The following is a 13,739-nucleotide window of genomic DNA, read 5'->3' on the forward strand; positions in this document are numbered from 1 at the left end:
TCTTGGACAACATGACTAATATGGAAGTATGTTTTTCATGACTGCACATGTATAAACTATATCAAATCACCTTTTCATTGAGGGGGAAGGGGAGGGAGAGAATTTGGAACTCAAAACACACACACACACACACGCATAAATATATTGTTACATGTAATTGGGAAAAATAAAACATTTGGAAATAAAAAAATTAAATGCTGTTGCAAGTATAAATTCTATACAATTTTCAGGAGATTTGTCCATATACATGTGATTGTAAATATAAATTCCATAAAGTTCATGAGACTCATGCATATGCATGCAATTAATTATAAGTGTTAAGTTCCATATAATCTGCTGCATTCTGATATTTTAAGAGCTACTGCTTAAAAAAAAAGCTACAGTTTTTTGGTTTTTTTTTTACAGCTAAAGCTTACTTTCGTCTTTGTATCAATAGGTATTAGAAAGTACTTTTCCATAGGCAATTCTTTACAATTAGTTAAAATTCAGCAAATGTTTGTTACAATTTACAAACTATTACAATTACAAATTGTTTATTACATCCTAGTGTGGGACATTATACTTCCATATGATTCTTTCCCACAGGGAGATTGCTTTCTATTGAATAGTAGAATTGAATCACATTAGGAAACCAGAACAGTTAGAAAACTTTAAACTAATAAGGAAGAAGAAACACCTCTAGACTCACCTGCCTGCAAATGAGATCTCCACCACGTGGTTGTAATAGATGAGTTGTGCTGATGTCAAGGTCCTTCTGAAGCCTATGAAAGAGATGGTCCATCAGGGGAGTGTGTGAGATTAGAGCCAATGTATCTAGACCCTTCCCCCACCCATGTCTCCCATTGTTACCCTACGCCAGCCAATCTACTTTGCTCATTTTTTGGTTCCTGTGCTTTTGCTCATGGTCTTCTCCTTGCTTAGAGTGGTGTCCTTCCCCCATCCCACCTATCAAATTCTTGCCTTTCTTAACAAGGCTCTCTAAGGCACTTGGTGATGGAAGAGTCAGCAGGAAGAGATCTCTCTTGTCCCTGAAACTCTATAGTACTCCCTGTCTGTAACATTCCTTTAGGACTCACCATATATATAGCTTAGGCTAAGTCTCTTTAGTATCACAGAATTATATTTCTGGTTTCACGGGATCTTAGAGGCTGATCAGTCCAATCTCTTCATTTTACAGTTGGGGTCACTGAGGTGTGTTCGTCCTTTGTTGCCGAAGAAGACCATGCCATCAGAGAAACAATGACGTGACTTGCACTTGACTGTTTTGAGTGAGGGAGGGCTGTGCAGGTCACCAGCCTCACTTCTCCTCCAGAGCCATCTGAATCCAGAGACCTGATATTCATCAGGATGACTGGAGATGACCCAGGATGAGGCAATTGGGGTTAAGTGACTTGCCCAAGGTCACACAGCTAGTGAGTGTCAGGTATCTGAGGTGAGATTTGAACTCAGGTCCTCCTGACTCCTGCACTGGTGCTCTATCCACTGTACCACCTAGCTGCCCACATACATGATCTAGGTATAAAGACTGATACAATAAACAAATTAGGGGAGCAAGGACTAGGATATTTGTCAGATTTATGGAGAATGAAGAAATTTTTGCCCAAACAAGAGATAGAAAACATTATGAAGTACAAAACGGATAATTTTGATTATATTAAATTGAAACGTTTTTGCGTAAACAAACCCAATGCAACCAAGATTTAGAGGGAAGCAGACAACTGGGAAAGAATTTTTACAACTAATATCTGTGACAAAGGCCTCATTTCTAAAATAAATAGAGAACTGAGTCAAATGTATAAGAATACAAGTCATTCCCCAACTGATAAATGGTCAAAGGATATGAACAGGTAGCTTTCAGAGGAAGAGATTAAAGTTTTCTATAGTCACACGAAAAAATGCTCTAAGTCACTATTGATTAGAGAGATGCAAAGCACTGAGGTACAGAGATGTTAAGTGAATTGCTCAAGGTCACACAGAAAGAGTCAGAAATGAATTTGAACTGAACTCAACTTTGATTCCCAGAACCAGTCAGTACCATAAATCTAAAAGAGACCTTTATGCTCATCCAGATCCCTTCCCTCATTTTGGAGATCAAGAAGCCAACGTCTAGAATAGTCCAATGAATATTCAAGCCTGAACAGGTAGAAAAAGAGGAGCTGAGATTCTAACCTACCAATCCTCACTCTCCAAATCCTGCATTCTTTTTCTGGGAGATAATAAATGCCTGTTACACCTACCTCTCACAGTCGTTGTGAAACTTAAATGAGATTTTTAATGTACGTATATATGCACACATGCATATAGGTATAACACACATATTCAGGTATTCCATTTATTTATTTTTAGTTTTCAACGTTCACTTTTATAAAATTTTGAGTTCTAAACTTCTCCCCGCTTCCCTCTCCCCAAGATGACATGCAATCTGATATAGGCTATACATGCACAATCAACACACATTATATTTATATATGCGCATGGGCAGACATATATATGCACAACACAGATATAACATATATTTAGATACATATATACATACACACATGTGTATATATACACATGTAAAGTGCTTTGTCGAAATTCAAAATGCTATGCAAATTCGAATTGTTATTTTTTTAATTATTTTTTTATTTTATTTTTAATTTTAAATTATTTTTTTTTAAAAAGTATAGCATTGTAACTTGGAGTTAGAAAGGACTGGGTTCCAATGATACCTCAGACATTAACAGCTGTGTGATCACTACTGAAACTTCTGAGCTTCAGTTTTCTCATCTATAAAGTGCTCATAAGACATGACACTAAGAGAGATTAGATATTTCTTGTTGCTTCTGATGATATTGATATAGCTGGGTATTTGTGAAAATTAAGTAAAACAAGCTTTTGGGGGGCACAGCTGTTGTGTTACAATCTCACATTCATCCTTCTCTAATGTTTACAGCTAGCATTTCTGTAACCCCAGTACCCAGCATATTCCTCACATGTAGTAGATGCTTCACAAATGCCTTTTAGTTTTCTAGTTTTTTTTTGACTTAATGACAATTCATTGATCTGTTTTTCTCTCTTTTTTTTTGTTAATAAAAAGACTTAGAGATCTCCTAGGGACTACTTTGGCTTCATCCCAAAACATTCAGTAGGCCATCTCATTGTTGCCATTATCTTTAATGAAATTGTCTATTGTTTCCATGCCTAATTTTTGGACCCACCAATTCTTTAGTATGAAGTTGTTTAGTTTACAGCTGATTTTTATTTCTTTTTTCAGCAGACAGAAAAGAGAAAATGACAGCTGTTAGAAAGGCTAAGGGAAAACAAACACATTGATGCAGTGTTGGTAGACCTGTGAATGGGTACAACCATTCTAGAGAGCAATTCGGAATTATAAACAAAATGTTTTTAAGTAGTGCATGCCCCTTGACCCAGCTATATTACTGCTACTAGGCCTATATCCCAAAGAGATTTTAAAAAAGAGGAAGATGGCCTGGGTATACACAAATATTTATAGCAACTCTTTTTGTGACGACAAAACCAAACAAACAACCTAACAGGAACCCAACAAATAGAAAGTAAGATGTGCTTATCAGTTGGGAAATACTTTAACAAACTGTGGTGTGTGAGTGTAGTAGAATACCATGGTGCTATAAGAAACAATAAAAGGAATAGTTTCAGAAAAATCTGAGAAGACATGTATGAACTGACGTAGAATGAAGTGAGCCAAATCAGAATAGTTTCTATTATAAGATCAATATACAAAAACAATTTTAAAGACTTGTAGGAACTGATAAAGAGTGAAATGGGCAGAAGCAGAACAATTTATACAATAACACCATTGGAAAGTTAGAAGAACTCTAATCAACTCATTGATCATCCACAATTCTAGAGGACCAATGATGAAGCATTAAATGTATGTCCTGATAGAAAGCTGATAGACTCAGGGTACAGAATGATGTGTGTGTGTGTGTATGTGTGTATATATAATATGTATACATATTATATATATAATATATATAAATATACACACATACACACGTGCACATGTGCACCCACACACGTGTGTAGTTATCTGCCAGTGAGGGAATTTGTTTGTTGATTATGCATATTTGTTAAAAGGATCTTATATTTCTCTTTTTTTCCTCCAGTGGGGTAGGGATAGGAGAGAGAGAAAATAGATTTCTATTCATTTGTATTTTAAATTAATTTTTAAAAATTAATAAATGCTTGTTGAATGAATGAATATGATCAGAACTTCTGTAAAAATATCTGAGACAGAGATACAGCTACTCTCCATGAAAGAAATCCACATGGTACATGGTTTTTTATGTTTTTCATGTAGAGATACAAGGATCTTTCTAGTACAAGAATAAATTAATGTTATTAATGTTACATGGCAAGAGGCCCTATAGCACAGATCTGAGCAAAAGTTCTCCAATTAAAGATTTTACCTTTCAAATGTTCTAGAGAAGAGTAAACTGTAAAGAAATAAGATAATTCCATGACTTCCTTCCTCTTTGAACTATTTGAGAAAAGAAAAGAAAACATTATTTTCAAAGTTACTCAAAGGAAACCATTTATTTAAAATCTGAAACAAGAAAAGCTTCCTACAAGGTATTCTTATTTAAATGGCTTGCTGTCATGTCAAATTCAATCTAGTTGAAATTTAGTTTATCATCTACATTAAATCAACTATTTTACCATAGGGACGGGATTACAATCACCCTCATCCCACTTAGCCCTGATACCTTTATCAGGTGAGAACACATCTGACTGAATCACTCCGAGGTGTGAATTGGGAATGAACAAGTCCTGAATATTCCAGCTAGCTGTAATAGCTAAGTTTGTTCCTATGGAGCATTCTCATCCCCCTGTGGGGCTGGTTAAAACCAGGAAGCTAATCTGGAATTGGAGTATTTGAACATCTAGCAGTTAATGGTGGAAACCTCCTGCCCAAACTCCTGGAAGGATTACTTGGGAGGAAAGAGAATGCTATAACCTGAACCCTCAAGGACCAGAGGATTCAGGCTTTTCACTGGTGCCCTTCCAGAATCCCCAGTGTAGCAGCAACTGGCAACAGTATCTGCTTCAGGAGCTGAGAATAAACTGAACTCAATGAGCAAAGGCAGATTGAGTGCTCTACAAGACACTAACCAGGAAAATGATACCATACCTAAGGAAGATCTGTGAATTGTGTGTGTTACCACATGTGCCCTCACCTTATGCCTGCTTTCTCCTGGAATTGTGGGACAGTGTGTCAGACTTGCTAAGAGTGGAGAGAAAAGTACTATGCCACCATAGTAAATGCCTGTTTTTAAAGCTGATTACTATCTGACTAACTGAAATCAACAGATAATGAGTGGAGGAAACACACTGGTAAGGGCTCATGAGCTACAATATTAGAGAAAACACCTCCTCTCTCCTCAAGGCTGATACCTATAGACCCTTAAGGGGGACATAATATAATCCCTTTGGGGACCTGACCAGCTTGAGGGGAGATCAGGAGAGAACTTCCATGCCATAACATTCTACTTCATTTCTGTTAGTGGCAACTACCATTCTCCTGGTCTTGAAGGCCTTTTCTTTTAATTTCACGTATGCAATGAGTCACCAAATCTCTTGGTTATTTTTGCTTCAAGATGTCTGTTAGATTCATCCTTCCTCCCCATTACTGCTGCCATCTTTCTAATATAGGTTGCCACCTTCACAAATCTGGGTTATGGAAATAACCTCTTCAAGTAGCCTCCCTGTTTTTAGTCTATTTATCCTACAGTCTGCCCCTAACATGACAGATTAACTTTTTTTTTCTCATATTGTATCACTCATTTTTTCTCTTTTTGAAAAAGAATGTTATTTTATTACACGTAAAATTACATGTGAAAACAAATTTGAACATTTTTTAGAAATCATTTTTGAGTTCCAAATTCCCTCCCTCCTTTCCTCTTTTGTCCCCTCCTTGAGAAGGCAAGCACTTGCATATAGCTTATACATGTGCAGTTATGCAAAATGTCAGATTAACTCTTTATGTTGTTACTATTCTGCTTAAGAACTTTAAATGGCTTCTTCTTTTCTATAGGATCATGTATAAATATCTTAGTCTGGTATTTAAGACTCATCATCAACTCATTCCATCTTATCCCCTTAGTACAGTACTAGTACAGTGTCTGGCTTTGATTGACCATCTAACACCTTACAGTTATGCATGGACAGAGTCATGAATTCAAAAGAATGGAGACTTCCATATGGATTCACATTCCATCATGGTCTCTGTGCAGATGAATGCCAAAACCATTTGAGCAAGCTTCAGATGACCTGGGATATGGTTCAGTACTTGGGATGACTCAAGTCAAGCTTACTATGATACCTGTGGTTTCATTTCTGATACCTGACATAAGATATATTCATCCTTGAGCCCATGCCTTTCCTCATGCTCCTTCCTCCTCCCCTACTGGTAATTAACTTCCAGCTTTTTTTTTTTCACCAATCCAAATCTGAAGTATATTTCAAGGTCAAGGTCTTCTGTACAAACTTTTACTGGCTATTACACACCATAATGTTCTACTCATCAAACAATCTAGTCCTTGGCTTTTTTATATTATTTCCTTTTTTTAGTTGTTTTGTATATCTACAGATTCACTGCCCAATTAGGTGGTAACTTTTTTGAGGACAGGCTTCTATTTCTTTCACATGTTCTATAGAACCGACAATGGTGTTGGAACACAGTAAGGATTTAACAAATGAATTGATGTGCTGTTGCAGGGGAAAATGTCTCACTGGAGAAATATTTTTCGTAAAATTTAAAATGACAACTTAATATTTCACACAACGTTTCCTCATATGGTGTGAGCCAAGCCATTGCCCAGTGTGAAACACTGGGGGGAATGGGCAGTAGGTCCTTGTGTCTACAAGCCAGAGAATTCATCATGCTGACTGAAAAAGTCAAGGAGGGCTTGTTAGAGATGTCAGAGCAACTTCAGAGAAAAACAATGGGAGGAAGAAAGAAGTTTAGTCCTTCTCTTGTTCTCTAGTAATCCCTTTATCAGTTGCTAGAGAGAGTTCTTGACTTGCCTCTAGGGTTCACTGAAAAATGAGAGACTTGGCCTAACTGGGCTCCAAGGGCTCATTAAGTACCTAAGGGCAGATCTGAACTCAGGTCTTCCTGATTCCAGGCCCATCACTCTATCCTGTGCCCCATAACAGCCTCAATTTATTGGGCCTCAAAAAGGGCTCTGTTGAAATACTAGGAGAAAAGAACCCCACATTTAGCTAGGCGTTTAGGTCATGCTTAATGGTCATACAACATGGCCTGGAAGACTTGAGTTCAAAGCCAGCCTCAGAAACTTACCAGCTGGGGGACCATGGGCAAATCTGCCTCAGTTTTCACAGCTGTAAAACAAGGATGATATCAACAACTATCTCACAGGACTGTGAGGATTAAATGAGATGATATTCATAAAGTGCTTGTCACAGTGTTCTGCACTTAGTAGGTGTTTAATAGATGTATGTTCCCTTCCTTCCCACACTTTACAAGTTAGTTTATCAGATACAGTGGCTGTGACTTTAGAGGACCCTAAGGGAATGAGATATATGAGAGGTAAGTTTCATTAATTGGAGAAGTTTGAGAGTGGGAGGTGGTGGTCCAGAGTATCACCTATGACCTCTAGAGGGGATCCTGGAAGGTCAGTTGACAGTAGAAGGACAATGGACAAAGGAATTCCTTTAAAAGGGATGATGAGACTCTCCTTCCTTTTCCTAGAACTGGCCCTGCTGCCCTGTTTACATGCCTAGAGTTTTGGTGATTTAATTATGTTTCTGTTAATGTGTTCCCATTTTCATATTGCACAGTTAAACCTAATGTTGCTTTTCCCCCAGTCTTTAGATAGAATTCACTTCTAGTTGTGCTCTGATTATCAATTTCTTCTAAGCCTAAGAAATCTGAAATTACTACTGTTAACATTCTTCTTTTCCCTGTCCTTGATTCTACCTTCTCATATCTCCTCCAGGATTTCTCACTGAACTGTCTCCTCATGTGGAATCCTGAACTCCTACATAAGAACTGCCAGGACAGATGAGAAAAATTTTTAAAAAAGGGTAGGGGGAAATCCTGGAGAGGAGATGAGAATTGGGGGCCATCCTTTCAAAGATGGCATACCCAGAAATGACTTGCCACGTGCCATTTACGTGATAGATCCTAGTCCTGTCATGGTCTCTTAATTTTTGTGCTTTTTCCTAGATACCCCTCAAAACCTTGCCCCAGGTATTGATGAACCCAGGAAAAAGGAGGCTTTGGCCTAGTCTTCTTCAAGGAATTGAGCAGAGAGGGACTAGCTTTTTCTTTCTTAAGTGTTTCCCTGAGGCCTCTTAAAACAACATGGCACTCTTAATAAGCTTCATCACAAATGAACTTTACCAAAGAAATAAGACATTAATGAACATACAATTCAATGGGATCTTCACTTACCCACTGTAAATGATCATAGATGAATTTCTTGGCATCTTCCTTCTCTAAAAACTCAAAGAGCTGGAGCTGTATTCAGGAGTAGAAGGTTAAAAATGGGTGGAAAGGGCCTAGTTCTTGTATGTTAATACCCTGTTAATACTTCATAATAATTAAAGAAACATACATAAACTGATATGCTACTTATTTGATACGAATGGGAGCCTTGTGACATGGATAAAGAGTTGACCTCAACGTCAAAACCTGGGTGTAAGTCCTGTTTCTCATATATACTGCCTGTGTGATCATGGAAAAGTCATTTAACCTCTTATTCCCTCAAAACAACTCTCTTAATGACTGAACAGGAAGTGCAGCATCGGAATGCCCCTGCCCAGATGAAATCGCAGACATGGACCAAAAGTAGTGAGAGAATCAACAGTGCCTGATAGTATGTGCACAGTAAGGACTTGTCAAATGGATGAATCAATGAATCAATAAAAACACATTGTAAAATGTGGTAGCTCAAATCAATGAATTTTGCATTCCTTGTTTTTAACAAGAACAAAATCTCAAGTAGAAAAGGCAAACAGAATTTTGAGTAGGGATAGCTGTGCTGTCGTTGAGATCATAGTTACAGAAACATAGCCAGTTAGAATGTGAGGTGGCCAGACCTGACACTTTCATCACCCTGGGGCAAGTGAATCCAGAAAGCAGACATTCATTGCAGGCTGGTTTATTGTGGCAGCTTGGGTCTCCGTCATAATTAGACGCCCATCTCCTTGCTGCCCAGTGTCTGGCTTAAACTATGTCAATGGCCAGGCCAAAAGCTCATTGAAGCATCTTTGTCACCCCGACTGGTACTGATGTACTGTAGGAGATGTGTGATCACAGGCATGAGCCATCCATACTCACTCTCTCAGTCAAGCCATCTGCTTGGAAGTCCCTCGTTGAGGGAAAATAAGTTTCTGATGTGATGACACAGATGATGACTTTTTGTCTTTCTCCTGCTGTCCACAGAGTATCTGCTAGAGCTACTGAGAGGGCTTCTTTCTGTTCTCGATGGCTTGTTTTGCATAAACTGCAATGTAATTAAATCAAAAGGTGAAAAACATTCCAAGGAATGCCCAAGTCTTCCCTGGGCAGTAGGCAGATATTTAATTGGGACCATTAGCTATTTTGCTTAAATGACTTGTAAAGAGTAGCTTTGGAAACTTGTGGAAACTCTTTCCACCTCCAAGATTATTTGCTCTCTGTCCCTGACATGTGATGTACTCTCCTGGGAAAGAGACATGACAAATAATGGTTAAATGGGAAAGTGATTGGGGCACCAAAAACCCATCATTGGCTGAGAATGAGCCTGGAAAAACAACTTGCATGAATGAATGAGCTTTGTCCAAGATGTTGGGATCTGAAGCAATCCCAGATTGGCTGAGGATTTTAAGGTCAAGTGATGGCAGGATGTCCTGGGAACCTAGGAAAATGGTCATTAGGGAGGGAAATTTATGAATTCTGCGAACTTTTCAGTCCATGATGGGACTGAAGATATATTTTCAGATAGCTTTTAATCACCTGAACTATATTATTATTATTATTATTTTTTAAGACAATCAGGGTTAAGTGACTTACTCTAGGGCCACACAGCTAGTAAGTGTCTGAGGCAATCTTATTATTATTTATTTATTTTCCAGATTTATTTATTTATTTGTTTTCAATTTTCAATAGTCACTCCCATACAACCTTATTAGTAATAAAGATTCCTATAAGTACTCTTTTCCCTTGCAAATAAGGGTCCTAGATATGTCACATTTGTGGCCTTGAGTGTATGGTAAACAGTAATAATAGCTGATGTTTATACGGTACTGTGATATTTCAAAGCATTTTACATACATTATCCAACTTGATCTTTCACAAAATCCCTGTGAAGTAGGTACAGCGACACCCTCCCTCCTTTTAAAACTGAGGAAACAGAGGGTCAAAGAGATGAAGTGATTGGCTTAAGGTCACACCACTAGTAAGTGTCTAATGTGAGATTCAAACCTAGGTCTTTCTGACTCCAAATCCATCATTTTATTAATCAGCAATAGAAGAGAGGAAAAAGGGTATGAATCCAGGGCATTCACTTGCTGTAGCGATTTTATTTTTTTGGTGAGAGGAGCTATTCGTCACAGTACAGACAGATCCAGAGGACTAAAGATGAAACATGCTGTCCATGAAAGAGCGGTGGTGGAATAAGGGTGCAGAAAGAGACAAGTGTGTTTTTGTATACAGCCATTTGGCTTGATCATGCATATTTGCTACAAAAATCTTGGTGGAATTTTTTGTTTGTTTTCACAATGAGGTAGGGAATGAGAGATAAAATATATATCTATTAATGTTTTAAAATAGAAGAGAGGTACACAGATGTGGAATATTGTGTGAATTTTCAGATAAGGTCACTGTATTATTAGTTTTACTTATTTAAAAAAAACTTTATCATTGGCTTCTCCCAAATGATTTTAAGTTCCTTGAAGGCAGTCACTATCTTTTTCCTCTTTTTGTATGTTTCTGGCACATAGTAAGCACTTAGTTAATGTTCTATTGAATCGAAAAAAGGATAGCTCAGGAGTGTGTTGGTAAATGTTAAACAACCAGTTCTCTGAAAATAAAAAGTAGCCATGATACACTTTTAACTTTAATCTGCATCATTTGCATTTTTTTCTCCATCACTTTCTTAGGTCTGGAAATCAACAGAATAAAAAAATCCAGCCCTGAGTTATAACATTTGCGTATTTCTGAGGTGTAAATACTCCCATTGAAAATTTAATAATCAGTCTGAGAGCCAGGTATGAGCTGAGTCCAACACACCCCTCTATTAATCTGCAAAGGTTTGTAATTTTAAAACAAAACATATCAAAAAGACTTAAAATATATATAGAGAGAGCATAGGGTGGCCCATTAAGCATGGATTGAGAAATTCATCATTTTCCTTTATAATGCAGTAAGTATGAAACCTTGGGTCAAGGGTCCCCACTGGTGATACCTTCCCCTCCTCTGTGCTTATCCAAAGTCGACATTGTTCTAAATCTAGATTTTCCAGTCACTCCAGACAGAAGTGAAGTTATCCTTTTCTTAACTCCTGTGGCACTAATTTCATTGTTACTTCGTTATACAGACTTCCTGGAATGGTTGGTTATATTTATCTTTTCATTCATATGTCTTTTTTCCTCAACCCAATTGTAATTATGCTTCTGGAGAATGGGATCAGAGTCTGACTGATTCATGGCCTGTACAGCATGAATCCCAGCGGCTGGTGCAGAGAAGACTTTCGATAAATCAAGATGATGTGACTGATTGACTGTTCTCACTAAAGGGAAAGTAATTGGGATTGATTGACCAAGGGGATGCTTACTGAGGGCTATCACCTGAAGTTGGATGAGATAAGTGACAGCCCTCACGGTTCATTTACAAAGCTGCTTGGGCTCCCTAGGCCTTTGCTCCCCTGCGGTGGGCACACCGCTGGTATTTTGTGGCATTTTTTTTGACATCCTGTGCCTCTCATCAACCATAGTCAGAGGGGCACACCTGACATGGGAAAAGGCAACATAGGCTTTTAATCTCAGCTGACAGATAGGATGCTCTACGGCAGACCATGAAGACCACGTGAAACTATTTATAAGAGGCTAAAGCTGGAAAGAATAAAGAGGATAAAATGGAATTCCTTGACTTGAGAGAGAAACATGTCCTAGGAGAAGCACATCTGTCACCTGGGGAATGTGGAAAGGGATGAAGAAGGGATAGAGGAATTGAATGATGATGATGGAGCATCCAGATGTGTGACAGAGGTGCTCATGGCTCCCAGGCACCACAATCTGCCCCACCCCTACACTCTGGGTTATTATACCTGCTTAAGTAAGCAAACTTGGAATCTCATCCAGTGAAATGGGGTCTCTGTCTCTGTCTCTTTCTTTCTCTGCCTCTGTGTATCTGTCTCTGTCTCTTACTCTGTGTGTCTGTCTCTATCTCTCTGTCGCTGTCTGTCTCTTCTTACCTGCAAAAGTTGCTACCTTTTTCACTCCTTGTAAATAAAAGGTATTTGAGGATGTTCACCTGCACAGCCATTTGGATTGCTCTGGACCCACCCTAAAGTGACAATAAAGTAGAATCAGGCCATGTAGGATAAAAGCAGTGGAATTAGTTTGCGTGGGTAACCAGGGGAGGAGTAGAAAGAGGGGGACAAACAAATAAAATGGAATCGGCTCCCTTTGCTAGTAGTACTTTTTAGTCTTAACCTATAATTCCTTTGGCAAATGGACTTCCTGGTGTGGAAACACCTTCCACCAGTGCAGATAGACCACTCTCTTATAACTGGAAGCTTAGAGCGGGAGTTGTTAAGTTAGATTGGAGGGGGAGGGGAAGGCAATGGAGAACTTGAAAGAGAAAAAAATATATATCTCAATGTTTAATTTCAGCTATTTCTAACTGAAATTTAGACACCTGATGTGATGCCAAGCTAATAATAGTTGTCATGTCAAATTATATGTATATGCATATGTATATGTGTATCTATCTCCCTCTCTCTATGTATAGACATCTATAGCTCTATCATAGAGTGATAAGAATCACAGACTGTTAGAACAGAGGACCTTAAAGATGTTCTTGTCCAGTCACATCATTTATAGGTAGGGGAGAATTGGTTGTTTATCTCTTACACTATCTACAAATTATTATAGATGATATGAATTTTAATGATGAAGGGGAAAAAAAGCCCTACAGATGGATTCGCTATCTTCTAATTCTTAGGGTCAGATGAGGCCAGTGAGGTCAGATGGAATGTCACAGTAATTTAGAGCTGGGAGGGAAGCCTGGCAGCTGTTAAATGGCACTCCTTTACTTGGTAGTGGACAAAGCCTGGGTCTGAAGAGGTGAATTTCTCCTCCAGAGCCAGGCCCTGGTTGCCAGCCTTCCCTCTCTGGTGCAGTCTCCACTCCGTGACTTTGCCTCTGGTGGAAAGGGAAAAAAAACATGAAAGTTGTCTTTCTAGTCGTTTTTTTTTTCTTTCTTGTTGGGAAATGAAATTTGAATTCTCCAAAGAGAACTCAGAAGCTTTATAATTTCAGCCCTCCAAGCCCTTGAAGATAGTGGAGCAGAACTGAAATCCTCCCCACTCAATCAACTCTAGCCATTCTCTATGATCAAATACACAGTCTGCTCTTTGGTATTCAAAACCCTAGTCTACTTTTCCATTCTTCTTTCACCCTACTCAGTTTTACTCCAAGTAGCGAGGCCCTGTGATTGAAATGCTCTCTCTCCTCATTCCCACCTCCTGGCTTCCTTCAAGTCT

At 38.4% G+C, this 13,739-nt stretch overlaps 1 protein-coding gene across 1 annotated transcript in view; it reads right to left on the reverse strand.

Moving 5' to 3' along the window:
- MINDY4B (MINDY family member 4B) overlaps positions 1 to 13,739 on the reverse strand; it is a 40,624-nt gene that overhangs the window by 19,379 nt on the left and 7,506 nt on the right. The window contains exons 4-8 of the mRNA XM_072621525.1: positions 12,447 to 12,538; positions 9,332 to 9,497; positions 8,444 to 8,509; positions 4,434 to 4,504; positions 689 to 761 (exon numbers count right to left, since the gene is read on the reverse strand). Of these exons, the coding sequence (XP_072477626.1) occupies positions 689 to 761; positions 4,434 to 4,504; positions 8,444 to 8,509; positions 9,332 to 9,497; positions 12,447 to 12,538 (468 nt within the window). The remainder of the gene's footprint in view (positions 1 to 688; positions 762 to 4,433; positions 4,505 to 8,443; positions 8,510 to 9,331; positions 9,498 to 12,446; positions 12,539 to 13,739) is intronic.

Source organism: Notamacropus eugenii, chromosome 6 (genome assembly GCF_028372415.1).
Source record: "Notamacropus eugenii isolate mMacEug1 chromosome 6, mMacEug1.pri_v2, whole genome shotgun sequence".
NCBI classification, from domain to species: Eukaryota; Metazoa; Chordata; class Mammalia; order Diprotodontia; family Macropodidae; genus Notamacropus; species Notamacropus eugenii.